This window comes from Dromiciops gliroides, chromosome 3, assembly GCF_019393635.1.
Source record: "Dromiciops gliroides isolate mDroGli1 chromosome 3, mDroGli1.pri, whole genome shotgun sequence".
NCBI lineage: Eukaryota > Metazoa > Chordata > Mammalia > Microbiotheria > Microbiotheriidae > Dromiciops > Dromiciops gliroides.
In genome coordinates this window covers 55464631-55484163 of record NC_057863.1, presented here as the reverse complement: position 1 = coordinate 55484163, position 19533 = coordinate 55464631, and the positions used below count along the sequence as shown (strand labels likewise).

At 39.5% G+C, this 19533-nt stretch overlaps 1 protein-coding gene across 1 annotated transcript in view; it reads right to left on the bottom strand.

Moving 5' to 3' along the window:
• The window catches only part of LOC122751788 (putative glycerol kinase 5), a 56141-nt gene that overhangs the window by 26739 nt on the left and 9869 nt on the right, over nucleotides 1-19533 (bottom strand). Inside the window, exons 2-5 of the mRNA XM_043998948.1 lie at nucleotides 15990-16083; nucleotides 14477-14552; nucleotides 10022-10115; nucleotides 4257-4388 (exon numbers count right to left, since the gene is read on the bottom strand). Coding sequence (XP_043854883.1) covers nucleotides 4257-4388; nucleotides 10022-10115; nucleotides 14477-14552; nucleotides 15990-16083 — 396 coding nt within the window. The remainder of the gene's footprint in view (nucleotides 1-4256; nucleotides 4389-10021; nucleotides 10116-14476; nucleotides 14553-15989; nucleotides 16084-19533) is intronic.

The window sequence follows — 19533 nt, the reverse complement described above, 5'->3', positions numbered from 1 at the left end:
TTTACTACTGTCACCCCAAATCTGCCCTTCCCTCCTTCCCCTCTTCTCCCCTGCCCCAATCTCCCTCCCCTCCCTCAGGACAAAAATATATTACTATACCTACTTGAGTATGTATGTTAGTCCCTCTCTTAGCCAATTCTGATGATATTAAGGACCACTCACTCCCCTACTCCTTCCCCCTCTTCCCCTCCTGTCCATAAACTTTTTTCTTGTTTCCTTCATGCAAACTACCTCTCCCCAGACCATCTCTCCCCTTCTCCCTCCCCCACCTCAACCCTATTTTAAAGATGTCATCAATGGTTACTTAGGTGGCACAGTGGACAAAGCATCAGCCCTATACCCAGGAGGCCCCAAGCCCAAATATGGTCCCAGACATAAGACACCCTACCCTGTTTGTCTCACAAAGAACAAAACATAAATGCTTTACAGATATCATCCCTTCATATTCAGTTCAGTCCTGTGTCTTCTTTGAATTCCTTTCTGAGAAAGTTCTTATGAGTTTGAAGTATTATCTTCCCATGTAGGAATGTAAACAGTTCGGTCTTTTAATATCCCTCATGAAGTCTTTTTCCTGTTTACCTTTTTGTGCTTTTCCAGGGTCTTGTATTTGAAAGTCAAATTTTCTATTCAGTTCAAGTCTTTTCATCACAAATGCCTGAAAGTCCTCTTTTTCACTGAAGTCCCATTTTTTCCTCTGAAAGATTATACATAGTTTTCCTGGGTACATGATTCTTGGCTGTAGTCCCAGTTCCTTTGCCCTCTGGAATATCATATCCCATGCTCTCCAGACCTTTAATGTAGACGCTGTTAGATCTTGCTTTATCCTTACTGGAGCTCCACAGAATTTGAATTCTTTTTCTAGCTGATTGCAATATTTTCTCCTTGACCTGGGAGCTCTGGAATTTGGCTATAATATTCCTGGAGGTTTTCTTTTGGGGATCACTTTCAGGAGGTGATCAGTGGATTCTTTCAATTTCTATTTTGCCTTCTGCTTCTAGAATATCAGGGCAATTTTCCCTGATGATTTCTTGGAGGATGGTGTCTAAGCTCTTATTTTGGTCATGGTTTTCAGATAGTCCAGTGATTTTCAAATGATCTCTCCTGGATCTGTTTTCCAGGTCAGCTGTTTTTCCATGGAGATATTTCATATCACCCTCTATTTTTTCATTATTTGGATTTGTTTTACTGTGTCTTGGTTTCGCATAAAATCACCAGCTACCATTTGTTCAAGCCTAATTCTTAGACAATTATTTTCTTGGAGAGCTTTTCTATTTCTTTTCCCATTTGGCTTTTCAAACTGTTGACTTTTTTCTCATGACTTTCCTGCATTGCTCTCATTTCTCTTTCCATTCTTTCCTCCATCTCTCTAAATTTCCTTCTATCTCTCCTACTTTCTCTTAAAAGTCCCTTTTGAGTGCTTCCATGGCCTGAGACCAATTCATATTTTTCTTGGAAGCTTTGAATGTTGGAGCTTTGACTTTATTATTATCTTCTTCTTCTGAGGGTGTAGTGTGGTCTATCTTTTCCCCAAAGAAGTTTTTGATGGTCTGCTGCTTTCTCTGCCTACTCAATCTGGCCATCTATTTCTTGGCTTTTAACTCCTTCTTAAAGTGTAGCGCTGCTTCCAGGACACACTGTTAGAAATACAGCATGGCCCAGGGGGTGATTGGGCTTTTTCTCAGCCTGCCTGGCCTGTGAGTAACCACAGCTGCTTTCTCTTTGACCCAGAAACAGAAGTCTGATTGAACTCTGATTCTCTATGCTCAGAAGCTTGGCGTGCTTGTGCCCCTTCCCCACTGGGCTACCACCACTTGATTCAGCCCACTGGTTCAGAACCAGGGTGTTTTACCCTAACTCCAGGAGAGACTGCCTCCACTTCACCCTGTCCTACTGCCGAACCCCTCACCAGTCCACATTCAGAACCTCAGAAGTTGCTGGCACTGAAGACTCTGAGGCACTCTGGAAGCACTGTCTGTTCCTTGTTGGGTCAGAACTGTGAGCTGAGCTGATCAGTCTGATCAGTAGGTGATCGCAATTGACCTCTTTTGCTGAAAAATAGTCTCACTCTGTTCTGATGTGCATTAGGCTGCTCTGGTTTGTTTGTGCTTTTTAAACTGCATTATTTGTAAGTGAGTGGATGGGTATATCTGGAGCTTGTGGGAGTCACAGCCTCTCCTCCACCATCTTGGCTCCGCCCTGGGATTGTTCACAATATATTCTTGAATGTGATTGCTAGAAGACAGGCATTTCACCTCATGTAATTCTATCCCTAAATAATCAGCACTAGAAGGTCAAATGTCCTGTTCACAGTACTTATCTATAACGTTAATTTGGTAATTGATCAAATATTAACTTGTTATGATGACTGTATGTGGTCTTGTAGTTTTAAATCTTATTTAACTTTCCTTGTATTTATGACTCATCTCCTGAAATAGCATCATAAACTTCCCGATGGCACTGATTTATATATCTTTATATTTCCTATGGGACTCAATACAACAAAGTGCAAATAGTCTAATAATTTTGACAAAAGCCACCTCCCTCTTTGGAAAGACCACACACACACACACACACACACACACACACACACACACACACACGTTATACACTCAAAAGTAACAACACCAATTATAGGCCGCACTCAAGGAGCTTGAGAGAAGTTCTATAACAGCCTCTGTGGGAAAACTGTTAAGGAATCAGTTCACCAGGGAAGAATCAAAGGACAGCCATGCAGCAGTGAGGGATCAGTTGAGATTAGAGAACATGAATCAGTAGTAAAACCAGTCACAATATGGTTTCATGTCTTCCTCTAGCAGCATTCAGTTATCCTGGGGTAGAAGCAGAAAAACAAGATTGCAGGAGTGGAATCATCTTTTAAGAACAGGAAATGAACAGAAGGAAAATGGGGAAAAAGATTAAAGGATGGAGTACAATTTAAAGATGAACTGGTCAGCCACAGGATGAAGACTGTGAAGGGAGGAAGGTAAGTCTCAAACAAGGTGATGGAGTGGGTAAAGATTAAGGACCAGGGGCAGGTAGGTGATGCAGTGGAGAAAGCACTGGCCCTGGATTCAGGAGGACTTGAGTTCAAATTTGGCTTCAGATACTTGACACTTACTAACTGTGTGACCTTGGGCAAGTCACTTAACCCCTCACTGCCTCACCAAAAAAACCCCCAAGCAAACAAAGATTAAGGACCAGAGGTCACAGCAAAGCTAAAGATCAGGTTTGGGAGGAGGAATGTGTGGTAACAAGTGAAAAGCCAGGAGATTACAAATGAGTGAGATCTAGTAGGTGACTGAGGCCCATAGAGAGAGAGGTCACAGGACTCAAGAAAGCCAGTGATAATCATTAATCAATCTACTGAGTGCCAACTATTTTAAGAACATCTTGAACTTTTATCTACATACATGACTGGCAGGTAATGAGGCACAGAGTACATCGTCTTTGATGTGGGATTTGGAGCTGAGCCTCAAAAATGCTTAAACTCTATGTTGAAATCATAGGGTTTTTTGTTGTTGTTTTTTTAATGCAGTGCAATCATGTTAAACATATTTCCAAATTAGTAATTAGTGAGAAAAGAATCAGAACAAAAGGGAAAAATCACAAGAAGAAACAAAAAAACCCCCCAACAACAAAAGTGAAAATAGTATGTTGTGATCTGCATTCAGACTCCATAGTTCTTTTTTTGGATCTCGAGAGCATTTTTCCATCATGAGTCTTTTGGAACTATCTTAGACTATTGTATTGCTAAGAAGAGTTCAGTCTATCACAGTTGATCATTGCACAATGTTGCTGTTACTGTGTACAACGTTCTCCTGCTTCTGCTCACTTCACTCAGCATCAGTTCATGTAAGTCTTTCCAGGTTTCTCTGAAATCTGCCTGCTCATCATTTCTTACAGCACAACAGTATTCCATTACATTCATATACAACTTGTTCAGCCATTCCCCCGCTGATCAGCATCCCCTCAATTTCCAATTCTTTGCCACTACAAAAAGAGCAGCTATAAATATTTTGGTAAATATGGGTCCTTATTTCCTTTTTTATAATCTCTCTGAGCTACAGATCCAGTAGTGGTATTGCTGGGTCAAAGGGTATGCACAGTTTTATAGTCCTTTGGGCATAGTTTCAAATTAAAAAGCACAGGTATTATCTTTATACCTGAATTGACACATTTATACCTTGAAATGTTACTTCAATTAAGTCTTCATCTTGCCCCCCCCCAAACCCCTCATCACCACATTCAGTTCTTACCTCAGTCAAGTTCTGTAAAACCCAGGCCAATCTCAGAGACACTTGTTGAGTTGTAAAAGTGAATAAACTGGCACCTAAAAGTCGTTTACTTCGAGTGAAAAGGTGAAGTACTTTGCAGGAACTCTGTATTAGCTGTTTAACAAAAAAGAACATTTTCAAAAGAGGGATTTAACTTTCTTTTTAGAAGACCAGGCTAATTAGATGAGGAAGTGCTAAATACAATTTCATTAAACTATTCAGAAACACGGTTTGGTCTCCATTGTATGTAATGAATAGATTTTTAAAAATCTCCTCAATAAAGGGAAATGAGCCTGAACAGAAAGCTGAAATGCTGCACTGCCTAATTCAGCCTCATTCATCGTGGCTAGGGGTCCCAGCACAAATGCCAGTCCTCTTGAGTTGGCTAGACTAATTCCGACTGCAATAGGAAGATATCGTGTGTTTATAACAGTCACACTGCATCAAGCCCACCAACTCCAGATGGTGAACCTGTTAAGTGACTTGTTCAGGACCACACAGTTGGTCTCTGACAAGAGGTAGCACTTGAACCTAAGGCTTCCTGGCACCAAGGCTGCTCACTTTCCACTATGCTGTCACCACTGAAGAATAACATCTAAAATATTTTCACTTTACTTATACTCCTACATCTTGGCTTCAAACCAAATCTATGACTTGAACTGCTGAGAACGTTATAAAACCAAATAGGCTTTTAAAAAAAGGTAATTTTCTTGCTGAACTTTTTCTCAATTCAAAACACTGGAATATATGTGGACGAATGTTAAGTTAATACTAATCGGGCATGAAAATATTTGGTTACAGACCAACAAGGAAAATAATTCTAAACCTTCTACATTTCACTCTTAGATAAATTTTATTTCATCTTATCAGAATATCAAGAATGAAAAGAGTATCTTCTTACAGTTTCAGGCTTAATTCTTAATAGCCTGATTCTTTTTTTTAAAAGCCCAGAGCAGGACTTACATAAAATTTAAGACAGAAGTTGGAGGCTTATAAGACAAAAATCAGTCCAGTCAACTCAAATGTCAATATGAAAGAGAATTCCTAACATGTCAAACAAATAATGGAGCTATTTATTACCTGGTGAAAAAGGATAGCACTGCTTCTCAACCTGATAGAACACACCAAACTGACAGAATACACTAAACAAAGCTGCTTTCTCCACCCTTTCCCCTTGCTCTCTGTTTGGCTGTCAGGCTCACACTTTCCCCAGAGAAAGAAGGGGTTATAAACAAGAGGAACCTGAAATGTAATATTCCTTCCATTTTCTTGCTCACTAATAAACAGAATCAACAGAATTTCCAAAGGAAGAATTTTAAATAGGAGGTATGCATTCATTAGCCAAAACCTCTAAGTCACAAGGAACTGGGTAGCAAGCCTTGCCAAGGATCAGAAAAAAAAAGCTGCAGAAAACCTTCATGTTATTAAACCAAGAATATCATAATCAGAGCTCAAAGGATCTCAGGGGATAGCTAGACCATTTCCCTATCTGCCATAAGTATCCTCTCTATGTCTTCTATGATATCCCCAACAAGGATTCATTCAACTCCTGCTTAAATACCTTCAGTGATGACTAAATACAAACAACACCCCACTACCAGGACAGAGTCTGTTTTCTGACAATGGAGGTTTTTATCCACGGGCAGTAGGAAGTACTGTATGCACAGCAAGGTTACAGACACTGAGGCACAGACTAATCAGATGACATATGTACCCATAAAAGCAACAAGGAATCTGACCAACAAAACCTCAAGAAGGCAAGGAAGAGATCAAGGTACTCTTAAAAAAAATCTGAAGGTGAGAACTCCTAGAGGTGGGAAGGAATCTTCAGGAAGAGGAGAGAAGGAATGAACAGAAGCAAAAGGACCACCAGGTAGACAACTGAAGCATATGTGCCAATAACCACGTGTCATAGTAAAGAACCAGAGATATTCCACAAGATTTTCCAAAATGAGTCAATACGTGTGATCCTAAACATCAGTGGTAAGGAGGGCACAGGGTAGGACAGTGAAAAACACTGGGAAATATAATTCAGGATTAATATATGAAAGTTCAAAGACTGATCCGCTTTTCAGAAGTCTCCTGACAATAGAACATTAAGATTTTCTTCAAAGAGAGAGGAGGGGCAGGTAGGTGGCACAATGGATAAAGCACTGGCTCTGGATTCAGGAGGACCAGAGTTCAAATCTGGCCTCAGACACATGACATTTACTAGCTGTGTGACCCCAGGCAAGTCACTTAACCCTCCTTGCTCCACAAAAAAACAAAACAAAACAACAGAGAGAGAGAGGAGGAATCAGTTAATCAACAAGCATTTAGTAGTGCCTACTATGTACCAGTAATTGTGCTAAGTGTTGGGGATAAAAAGAGAGAAAAGCAAAGACAGTCCCTGCCCTCATGAGGTCTACATTTTGATGAGGAGGTACTGAATATAGTGAGTACTGACCAACGTCATGAAAAAAATAAACATTTATTGTCAAGGAAGTCATTTTCAAAACACCTGTCTGTGAGTACTCAAACCGCAGACTAGTCTGAGAAAACAGTTAAAACAACATCAAATTATTAGACTAAGTACAAGAAGACATTCTATGTAACAACAGCTCAAACCTGACCTATTCCAACAAGCCACTGATGCCAAAATGGGGAAAGCATAAAGCCAAAGACATAGATTCCAATGATCACAATCTTTTACAGAAGTCTGAATGATGTGAAGAAGCTGCTACAAAGCAAAAACTGTCTCAGTCAGCAAATATTTGATTTTCTTTAACAAGTGGAGAGAGACAGGACAGCCAGAGGGTCACACTGGTTTCAAATACAAATTCACAGGGAAAACAATAAGGAGGAGGCTAATGAAAGGTAAGGAGCAGTAAGACCTCAAAAAAGAGCAAATATTTCAGGCAGACCTGTCTAAGGAGGATCGTTCCTAGAGGGAGAGAGGGGGACTCAGGGGATCAAAGACCTAGAGTAGGACGAGAACTCAGAAATCATCTTGTCCACCCTCCCCACCCCCATTTTACAGGTAGAGCATTTCCCTTTTCATCACTGAAGACAGTGGAATCATTACAACCAAATGAACAACTCAGTGCCTGTGCTATCTGAAGTAGTGAAAATGGCACTAAAGGAGAAAGTCAAGAAGAATGTCTGGATCAGACCAAATACACAATGGAGAAATCGACATGAGAGACAATAATCTTGAAAATACTGGGGAGCAAATTCTCATCAAACACACAGATGAAACCAGGCTGGGAGGGGTAACTAACCCTGGAGGTTCACTAGGGTCTTGACAGCCTGGAGTACTGAGCTAAATCTAACAAAATGAAATTTCAAAGGGATTAGTGGAAAGTCTCACACTCAGGGGCCCAAAATATCCTCTTCACAAGTGGATGGGAGAGGCACGGTTAGACAGCTGTTCTGAAGACCAAACTGTGGCTTAGAGAGGATGTCAAGCTCACCATAATGTACTGAGGACAAGACAGCAGCCAAGAAAGCTAATGTGACCTTGACTGGCCCTGAGAAGAACAGCTGCCAGGAACAGGGAAGGGAAAATCCTACTGTATTCTCACTTCTAACACCTTCTCTGGAGTATTAAGTCCAGTTCTAAGCACCAAAATCAAAGAAAGACATTGGAAAGATGAGAAGGCCTGGAGGAGGGCAGCAAGGATGGTGAAAGGCCTTGAGTCCAAGTCACTGGAGGACGGCTGAGGAAGAGGGTGCCCAGGGAGCCCAACAGCTCTGGTCAAGTTGAGGTAGGACAATGATACAGAAGTTGAGATCTGTCCTCTTGGGCCCCAGAGGACAGAAGAGAATCAATGGGCCTGATTTCAGGAAGTGGAAAGGGCTCTCAGGGGAGGTGGTGGGCTCTTCTTCCTTCGAGGTCGTCAAGTGGATTCAGGTTAAGTGTGGTTGAATTAGATGATGGCTGAGGTCCACTCTGACCCTCAAATTCTCTGACTTTGATCTTCTTACACTTTACTCCTCTCCACAGGAATTATACAATCCAGCTACACTGGTCTAGCTACATTCTATGAACTACTGCCATGCCTTTAGACTGGCTGTCTCCATCTTCTGTCTCCAGTACTCTCTCGCCTCATTCATGCCTCTGAGCTTCCTGGTCCTCCTGCAAGACAAAGCTCAGCTCCCACGTTCTGAAGCCTTCCCTTTTCAGATGACCTGCCATCCATTTTGTATGTCTCTTGCTTGTACCTAGTTGTTTATAGGATGTTTCTCCCATTAGATTGTGAACTCTTTGAGGGTGGAGACCGTTTTTGCTACTGTTTGTAGCCTTAGCACTTAATATACTGTCAGGCACATAATGAATACTTAATAAAATGCTTGTTGGCTGACTATGAAAGTGTATTGGGGCAGCTAGGTGGTGCAGTGGATAGAGCACCGGCCCTGGAGTCAGGAGTACCTGAGTTCAAATCCAGCCTCAGACACTTAACACTTACTAGCTGTGTGACCCTGGGCAAGTCACTGAACCCCAATTGCCTCACCAAAAAAAAATTTTAAAAATTTAAAAATTAAAAAAAAAGAAAGTGTATTGGCTGTCAAGGATCCCAAGCTGCACTGACAGAAACTTCTTTTCTGTCTCCCAACATTCTCTTAGCTACAGTACTCTCACAGCTGTACAAATGTGAACAGTGCAACACCATCCAAAGAACTTGCAGGATACCCAAGGGAAAAGGGAGAGCTGCTCAGTGGGTCTAAATAGGCTGTAGCATATGAACTATCACAATTTGTCTGCAAAGATAGCCTAAGAGTTTCAGAAAGTCCTGGGAAGACTTATAGGAACTGATGTATAGTGAAGTGAGCAGAACCAGAATGTTGTGCACAATGACAGTATTATTGTTCTATGAGCAATTGTGAATGACTTAATTATTTTCAGCAATACAATGATGCAAAACAGTCCCAAAGCACTAATGAGGAAGTATACTATCCACCTCCAAAGAAAGAACTGATATTGACTGAAAACAGACTGAAGCATGCTATTTTTCACTTTCTTTCTTTCATTTTTTTCCTTTTATTTGAGTCTTCTTATACAAAATGATTAATATGATAATGTTCTACATAATTGCACATGCATAACTCATATCTGATTGCTTATCACCTCAGGGAGGGGGGAAGGGAGAGAGGAAGGGAGAGAATTTGGCACTCAAGACTTTAAATAAAAATGTGTATTTTAAAAAACAGCCTAAGAGATATCGTCTGTGAAATGTATGATCAGAGAAGGAGATGGACCAGAAATAAGAAGAGCGAGGGATGAGGTGTATGTATGTTGGTACCAATGAGATATTAAGAGGTCAACAGGAAGTCCTACAACACTCTGATTAGGTCCTCTGAGAAAGACTGGTGAGAAGACATGCATGAGAATTCCTGAAGAAGGCAGACAGAGGTTACAAGCTAGACTACTGAATTGTGGGCAGATCACAGGTCTACCAAAAATTGCATCTTTATTTTCATCAACCTTTGGTTTCCTTTGCAACTCCATGTATTTAAAAACGTTACTCTGGAGTCCACAGGCCTTCCCCAACTGCTTCCAGTGGGGGTCCATGACACATAAACACTAAAGAAGCCCTGAGCATTACAGCTATAAAAGGGGCTCAGTTTATGTCGTGATGGCTACAGCTAAAATGTGCTTTAAAATGTGTCAGCCTTCCCTAGATTTTAACAATACTGGTGAATAAGTAGTGTACTCCCTGCATCTACACCAAAAGGAGCTGAATCATACAAGATAAGGGATGGATTACCTTCAACAGAAAAGAATTATTCCAGGATTTCACAAGCTCAGCAGCTCTTAGGTCTTGCCAACTTATGAAGTTGTGAAAATGATTTCCTGTTTTCCTAAGAAACAAAACAGTATTTTAAGAGTCATTACAAAATCAAATATATTCTGTTAGAAACCACACAAAGGGTCTGTTGCAAAAGAACAATATGTCCAATTTCAGAACATAAAAGTAATTTCAATGAAATAATTAGATTGGGGGCAGCTAAGTAGCAAAGGGGATAAAGCAAAGGCCCTGGATTCAGGAGGACCTGAGTTCAAATCTGACCTTAGACTTGACACTTATTAGCTAAGTGACCCTGGGCAAGTCACTTAACACACATTGCCTCGCAAATGATAATAATAATAATTAGATTGGATATGTTATGTGATCTTTTCTTTATCAAGACCCTATAAAACTTTCAAAAAATTATACAAAAAGTAATTCCTTCTAAATTGCTTTACATTGAAAATTATAAAAGAGATCAATTCCCCTTAAAGGCTGGCTTTCTACATTTTCAAAAAGCCAAGAGGAGGTGGCCCAGTAGACAGAGCACCGGACCTGGAGTCAGGAGGACCTGAGTTCAAGTTCAGCCTCAGACACTTAACATGTATTAGCTGTGTGACCCTGGGCAAGTCACTTAACCCCAATTGCCTCACCAAAAAAAAAAAAAAAAAAAAAAAGAAATAGTATAAAAAGCCAAGAGGATAAAAATGTTTTCTGTTTTCATAGCATTCCCTTATTTATACATGTTGAACAAACTGGAACTCTGTGACCCAGAGTTTAAAGGATGGAGACAAATGCTCTCTGCGGCCACTCCTGCTCTTCCTGGCTTGCAGGGCTGAAATCTGTTATTTGAAGAAAAAAAAAGTTCACCTCCATCCCAACGTGACTAGAGAGCTACTGTATCTCAAATCATTTTGATTTCTACCAAGGGCTGTGCTTATATTTCTGCAAGCTCTCAGGACTCTGCTCTGACCTTCCTTTATACAAGCATTCTCCACTCCTTGTTGGCTAGCCCATAAGAATGTGGCATTGAGAGAAATTCTGTTCTATGGGGCTGGTCATTTCTAGAGGAATGATGTTAGAAATTTTACTTTCTATATCTTTGGTATATGCTTATTTATATACATGTTTCCCCCAACAGAATGTAAACCCCAAGAGGACAGGAACTGTTTCCATTTGCTTTTTTTTTTCCCCAGGGCTATGGGGGCTAAGTGACTTGCCCAGGGTCACACAATCCATTTGCTTTTGTAGTCACAGTGTAGCACCTGGCACATCACAGGTGCTTAATAAATGCCTGATTAATTATAAATTCTATTTGCCTGAATTATGTCATAGCAGAATTTTGTTTCTTATATATCATTTTCTTGTAAGATAATGTCTGTTGGGGCAACCTCGTGTGAACTATAGGGATCCTTTATTCATCCTAGTTCATAAACTCCCAGATTTAGAGCTCCAATGTACCTCAGAGGTTGCTTTATGATCTGTACTGGATTAGAAGGTGCCTGAGGGCAAAGGATGCTTTGAAACAAGACCATCCTTAGGGAAAGAACAAAACTAACAACTAAAGAATCCTCAAAGGCCAGACAGAACACAAAATACTCGGAGGGGACGGCTCTACTTAACCCATGAAGTGCTAATCAAATTAAGCACACTAAACAAGCTTTTAGTCCTCAAAGTCATTGGGGGGTGAAGCTGCAGAATCTGAGGGTTTGGGGAGGCAGAGGTGATGCAGGCCTTGGAGTTCACTGGCTCAGGGAACTTCAGAAGCTTTCATTGCTAATGCCTATCTGCAAATACTTGGCAACTAGAAAATCAAACATTTATGAAGTCCCTTCTCTGAGTCAGGAATTGTGTTATGTCCTGGGGACAGAAAGACAGAATGGAAACCCTGAGATTTACATTCAGAAAGCTGCCTGGGGTATGGAGCAGTTAAGAGACTTTGCTCATATGTATCAGAGGGATCATGTAAATGTGTCCCTAAGGATCCTGGGCCTCCCAGAGGTTGATGCTTGAGAAAAGTGTTAAGCTCCTTAGCAATAACTGTTGAGAACAAACCCTTTTAGAGCCAGGGGAACAGGAACTCACTTACTTGTCATAGCTCCCTACAATGACAAGAGTGAACAAGAGAACCAGCCAGCTATGTTTCTGAGCCATGAACTTTTTGACAGTGTCCAGCTCTTCTCACCATTTCTGACAAAAAAATGAACTAAAAGCACTTTCTGGTAGTCTGAGGGTCCTGTCTTTGGCCCACCTGGCCCTTCACCTGGGCATTCTGCAGGGGTTGCCCAGAATTGGCTGAGCATTGTTTGGCCACAAGGGTTCACTGGGACCAGGCCTGAGGAATGGCATAACCCAGAAGTGGGTTTGGTTTTTCACAGATCTTATATCAGCAACTCCCAAATGTGACCTTGGAACATTTGGGGGCATGAAATATATTGACTGAATTCACAAACACTGGCCTAAGGGCTCTAGGGGAAAGGAATACCTCAGGATAAAAGAGGAGACTGGAAAATTGTGGGGCAAAAGAGAAGAAATTAAATCTATTTTTCCTAACACCTGAATTCCACAATGCTTTTAATATATGCATAATTTCAGAATTAACATACTACAAAGTATCTGGGTTCCATAGATAAGTTTGGGAAATGTTGCTTGATATGATTCTAAGACTGAAAGGCAATGTGAATATTTTAGTTTTGAGAACCCAAAAGGGGCAACATAATTCTAAGAGCAAAGAAATGTTAAAAAAAAAAAAAAGGCAAATGAAAAGGCAACACCAGAAAGAAAGCTCAGTGTAAAGAAGGTAGGGCAGCCAGCCCACAGGAGGGGTCCCAAATCAATCCCCAGATCTACTGGTGACTCGTTACTGGACAGAGTTCTTCAACCTCTCCCTAATATAGATAGATAATCACCTTCCTGTTAACTATCCATGGGATCAGAGGGAGACAAGTGCTTTACAAATCTGAAAGCATTAGGTAATTGTGAGATACTATAACATTATCAGCCAATTGTTGGGGTAAGCAGTATTTATCACTAACCACATGCCAATCAAAAACTCACAGAAGCAGAGAGGAAGCTAAGCTTATTTTTCTGTGCAGTTTGGTGCCTCACATGACACAATCTTAGTTTTCTAAAAGTGCGTCCCTCCTTTCAACAAGTAAAAGCTAAATCAAGTATTTAACATGTTTTCTTTTCAAAATTTATCTTGAGCTACCAACCTACTGTATCTCTTCAACCCTAGAAATATGTTCTTTAAGATTTAAAAGTTTAAAAGCTGACTGAAGATAAATGATGCAGTCCTTCCTCGGGTGAGTTAGAGGTTGTCCCAAGCCCAAGCCCCAACACAACTCTTCCTATGAGGTGAGAGAACAGCTATCATCTTAGGTTCCTACTTTGTTTGGATGAGGTCGAGATTTTCATGGTACAGAGAACTTTCCCTTTCAGTGTAGATCCATACCAGCTCCACTGCTTAAGAGTCTTAGAGAGGAGCCATTGAAGAGGTTAAATGATTGGCTCATGGTCTCAGCCAGTCCTGTCCCTGGCAGGAGAGGGTGGCTCTCTTTGCAGACCACCATCATACTGCCTCAGTGATGGTGGCTAACAGAGTTAAAACGAGGAAGAAAAAGTCTTTTATCTGACTAGATAGTGTTTTATTTTGAGGGTACACATAGGGCCTCTTCATGCCCTTAGCTTAGCCTCCCAGATCTTACATAACCCCCTGGAGGCCCTAGGGGCACGTGTCTCTAACAGGTTTAACAGCCCCAAAGATTTTCAATGCAGCATAATGACTATGGATTTAATAACTCCTCTTGAGGACAAGGACTCGGTTTGCTGTTTATTCTTTACCAAGCCAGCACATTATAGAGAGCAGATATACTAAACTGGCAATCCAAAGAAGCAATACTATACCTGTATAATTTGGCACTTTGGGGCATGGCGTATACTTTCCCAGGTTCCCTGGCTTAGAGCTAGGACAACAGAGATCATCTATCCAGTCCAACACTCTCATTTTATAAAAATGGAGAAACTGAGGTCCAGAGCAATTAAAAAACAACAACAATTGCCTAAGGCCCCAGGAAGTAGCCTCTAACTCCAAATCTAGCACTTACCACTGGACCAAAAGAGAAATCAAGGAGACAACAACAATCAAATTTTCTGGGTCCACATTAATCTGGGTGGTTAACTTAATCAGAGTATAAGTTACGTCCAATGTGTTTGGAAATGTACTTGTAAGTAACTGAAGAATATGTGTAGGAAGCTGATATGAATAAAAGAGAGGAGACCAATTCTTTCCAAAGCCAAGCCAAGGAATACAGCATTTTCTTCCTATGCTCAATACACATCCAACAGTGGGTTTCAAAGTTTCATTCAGCATTAAGCAGATTAGCTTTAACCAAGAATCAAACAACAATAGTGCTTATGACACAATGTTCTTACTTGTTCCATGTAATGAAAGTTGCTCTCTGTGTTGAGATCCCAAGGCCAACAACCTGATGCATTTGTATTCCTGCAGCTAAAAGTAAAATACACAGAAATCAGTTTAAAAGCTGATGAAATTTTCCCTACGATATTACAGTGTGATCTTTAAGAAAACTATGAAGGCAGAGACATTTTTACCAAAGCAGTTAATCTGAAAATAATTAAGCATTTTCCAATAAGTTAGATAATGATTCTTATAAAAAGCTTGAAAAAAGCAGAAAGAGCTAGATTTTTAAAACCAGAAACAATGAGCTGTTTATAGGAGGTCTGAAAAATGAGAAAAAGAAACTGAACAAAGACTAACTAACAATCTAGACAATGTTTTCTTCTAACTGCTAGAGAAAAGTTGCAAGAATTTCATTTCTGAATCTAAGTGAATACCAATCTTCCACAGTATAGGTGCTAACCCTGTGAGAAAAATCAAACCAAGATCTTCAGGGAAAGGAATATGTTATCCTCCCATACTTAGAATACAGATCAAATTTCATATTCTACTGTGATGTATTTTTCACATAAATTGATGCTAAGTAGGACACATTATTTTTCCTCATTTACTTTTTCTATAATACTAAAATTTACATATGAAAAGATGTGTAAAATAATTGAACCAGAAATCTCTACTACAAACAGGAGATAAAGACTACACCTGTGATCTCACTGACAAAGGAAGTGCCTGGATGAGGGGGAAAAGTAACTTTCTATCAATTAGTCTTTGTTGTCGTTCAGTTACTTCAGTCCTATCTACCTCTTGCGGACCTCATTTAGGCTTTTCTTGGCAAAGATACTGGAGTGGTTTGCCATTTCCTGCTCAGTAAATTGGTGTAGAAAATGCCCCAGAGCACTGGGAGAGGTTCACTGACTTGTCCCCTATAGGCCACATGGGCTGAATGTAGCAGAGGCTCAACAATGGAACCCCAGTTGGTCCTGGCTCCAAGGCTGGCTCTCTCTACTTACTCACTGAGCCAAGCTGCCTCTACCAAACATGGCTTAGAATAATGCCTACAAGGCATTATGGAAAACATACTTAGATTGCTAACATATATTTTAGTTTTCTAACCAAAAACACTTTCTTTTTGTATTAAGACAGTGAGTGGCCCAGAACAATCTGGATAACCAATCTGCTTGAGGACATGACTCTCTCTTCAACTTCTCTACTGCCCAAAGTCCCTTCCACAGAGTACAGATTCAATGGATATTTGTTCATTGATTATTGAAAGTAGCAAAAGACTAGAAGCTCATAAAAGCTGAAAAGGCAAGTAAGAGTCAAGAGCACCCAATTCTAGTTCCTTCTTGACATGGTCTAGGTTGGGTGCTTCTTCCAAAGAGCCAAGCTGTAAAACTCCCTGGTTATCCTGAGGTAAGGTGGGCCTATATTAGAATGCTACAGAAGCCTAGGGGGTTACTCTTATTGTTATTACAACCACCACCAAATGGGCTTTAGAAGTTTCTGGGGTTTTGTAAGTCTAATTACCTTGTACAGCTTCTTTTATTACAGCAATAAATTGACTCCAAAGAACTTCAGGATCTATTTCAACCCAGCCATTTTGAGGATAAATCACTTCTACCTAGTTATAAAAGGGGAATTTAAGCAAAAATAACATTAAGTTTAAATGGTAACAACCATTTTAAGGGCCTGCTTAGAATCCTATTAGTGATTTAAAAAAAACCGCAATGATTTTATAAGATTGCTTTACATAAAAAAATTTTTTTTAACAAAAGGAACCTACATTAAAATAATTCAAGATATTAAGATTCCAAGAAAATGCCATGAAACAGAGGTATAACTGCTAATGACAAAGTCCTGCAAAGCCTTTTTCAAATGTCACTAAATTCCTATTGTAATTATTATGGCATTCAGTAGGTACTAGGTTATTGATGTTAAGCCAATGGAGTACAGGTACTTTATGGGGCCTCCAGCACAAGAAAAGACCTGAGGTATGGATGCAGGGACAGACTGGCACCCCAGGACCAAACCTACTAAAAGGGCTGATTGCCAAGTGGTGAATTTTAGAGCAATGGATTCCCATGAAGTCTCACACATAGGCCTGGAATGCATTACAATATTCATTGGTGGAGTATGTGCACAGATGAAACACTAGATCACTAAAGTGTTAAAAAACTTGTTGTGGCTAATGTCCAGCACATTTTTTGGTTAGTATTCCTGAATTGCAGTATTAGGGTCAATGATTAGCTTCTGCAGAAATGCTACGTATGTCAGAGAGATCTAGGAATCACACTTTGATATTACCAACTAAACAAATTTTCCACATTAAAGGTGAACACCTGAAGAAATGCACATGCTGATGAGGTTTTAAAACTCAAAAAAAAAGTGGTGAATATTACCTAAGCACCAGTGACATGCTTATCCAGAGAAAAACAGTGGTTTCTTAAGATGTTGCAGAATGCTGTTACCCCTCTGTAGTATTTGTTTCTAAATGGAGAGATGAGGAATTAAACAACAGGAAAGCTTACCTTTCTTTTTTAATATATGGGTTAAAAAGAAAGAAGAAGGTGATGAATGAATAAATGGTAAAATCCAATATTTTAAGTTTCTTCATGTATATCCAGACCAAATAGGCCATTTTTGTTTAAAAACAAACACATTTCTTCTTTAACACTGTTGTTTCCGACTTTTCCCTGACATTAATCCTTATGCTTGGGTAATCACCACTATCAGAATTCCATGTTCCTTACTTCTGAACAAAGTCATGAATTTTAACTCTTTGTTATAAGAGGGTTCAATTGGGATGGTGGCTTGGGGAGGTATGGAATAAATGACTGTGGTATAAAAACAAAACAGCATTCCCCCAAGTGAGAATTCAAAACATTATACTTTTGAGTTCTTCCACTACAATTTTAGGGCCTATCAACTCAGTTGAGCCTCACAACTGCTTAGTTATCATTCTATTCTCAAATGGCCTCTTTCTTTCTGTAAGACTTGGCAGCATCTTCATCCTTTTACCCTTCCATTTCTCCACAGAAGAAGATGTATACATACTCATTAAGGCTAATCTTCCTACTTATACCTTGAGCCTTTCTCTGTCTGCCACCTCCAGAATTTTGAGGATACATGAGAGAGGAAATGATTTGCTTGGGCAACCTCTCCTCTCCACTACCTTCTATCCTATGCCTACAAATAGTACTTCTCAATTTTAAAAATAAACAAATTCTTCCTTTGTCCTTTCAACTCTCTTCTCTCCTGCCTTTCATTCTCAAAATTCTTGAAAAATAGTTACTTATATCAGATGCCTCTTCACTACCCACTCACTCTCTCCCTAACCCACTGAAATCTGCCTCTTTCCCCACCACTCTACTGAAACTGGCCTCTCAAAGGTCACCAGTGTTCTCCTAATTGTCAAATACAGCGGCCTATTTTTAATCATGATTCCACTTGATTTCTCTGCAGTACCTAATACCATTAACCCTTCTCCAGCCATGGCTTCTGAGGCACCATATTGTCCTTGTTCTTCAAAATCTCCAAATATTCCTTCTTTTTTCTTTATAGCCTCATCTTCCTCCCAACCACAGAAGGAGAACATTACTCAACAATTATGTCTTGGGCCCTCTTCTCAAACTCTCTACCTCTGCACTATAAATTTACTCCCAAAGCTTCAACTATACCTCCCCATAAAAGATAGCAAAGACTGTACTCTTAGCACTAAATTATTTTTCAAATGCTACGCCAGGCTTTCTAAAACCTTCTGGTCCCAGGTTTCTTTTACACATTTAAAACTTATTGAAGACCTCAAAAAAATTTTGCTTATGTAGGTTATATCTAATGATAGATATATTATGTTAAATTAAAATTGTATTGAAAATTAAAACTGATATAAGATTAAATATTAAGCAATTCACTGAAAAATAACCTTACCCAATTCATGACATGTTAAATAACATTTTTTGAAAAATAACTATACCTTCCAAAAAAAATTAGAGAGGAGTGGCACTCTTTTACTTATCTTTAATATCTAGCTTAATAGAAAACAGCTGTATTCTCTCATCTGCTTCTGTCTTCAATGATTTGCTAATATCTTGCTTTGGATGGAGTATATAAAGAAAATCTAGCCTCATACAGAAATGTAGTTGAAAAGGAGAAGATTATTTGAAAAGGCATATAATATTTTAGTATTATTATGAAAATAGTTTTGAACTCTCAGACACACTCAAAGAAAGAGGTTCTTCAGGCCCAAAATGGAATTTTTAGAAATAAAGTCTTAAACAAAATAGATGATCGAAATATTTTGATTTACTTCTTAAATGAACAGGAATAGCAGGGATTTAGGTATTTTTAAATGTCTGGCAGATACTCCAATCTGCCCTACTCACTCAGAAACCAAAAGATTTCCATTAATCTATTACCTATCATACAACATTTCTAGCCCAACTTTAAAACAGAATTCCATGACTAGTCTAAGAGATTTCAAACTGGTCTCTCTACCTCCACTCTCTTCCCTTTTCAATCAATCCTACACATGTCATTCATATTAATATTATGAATTTAAAACTATTTTAATATTATATTACTATCTCCCCACTATCTACAGAATAAAGTCAAACTCCTTTGCCTGGTATTCAAAGCTCCCCATAATTTCATACCTGTTTAGATTTCCAAACCTAGAGTTCAATACTTCCCTACAAGTACCCCAGTCTACAGTCAAAGAGGACTAATTAATAAAAGCTCACATTTATACAGCAGTTTTGCAGAAGGATTTACATGCCTGATCTCATTCAATCCTTCATTTATGCTCTTCCTTCCAGCTGTGATATATTTCCCTAATGTTAGCATCAGTCACAGTCCAACTTCTCCTTCAAGGTCTGACTCACTACCACCATTTCTATGAAGACTTCCCTCATGTGACCAGTCATGAAACTTTTTCCTCCTCTGTGCCCCCATAATGCTTTGCATCATTCACTTACTATATTTTGCTTTGTATTATTTCTGTGTACATGTCTCTTTCTTCTGCTGGATTGCAAGGTCTTTGAAGGCCATAACTATATCTTAGGCTTCTTCTTAT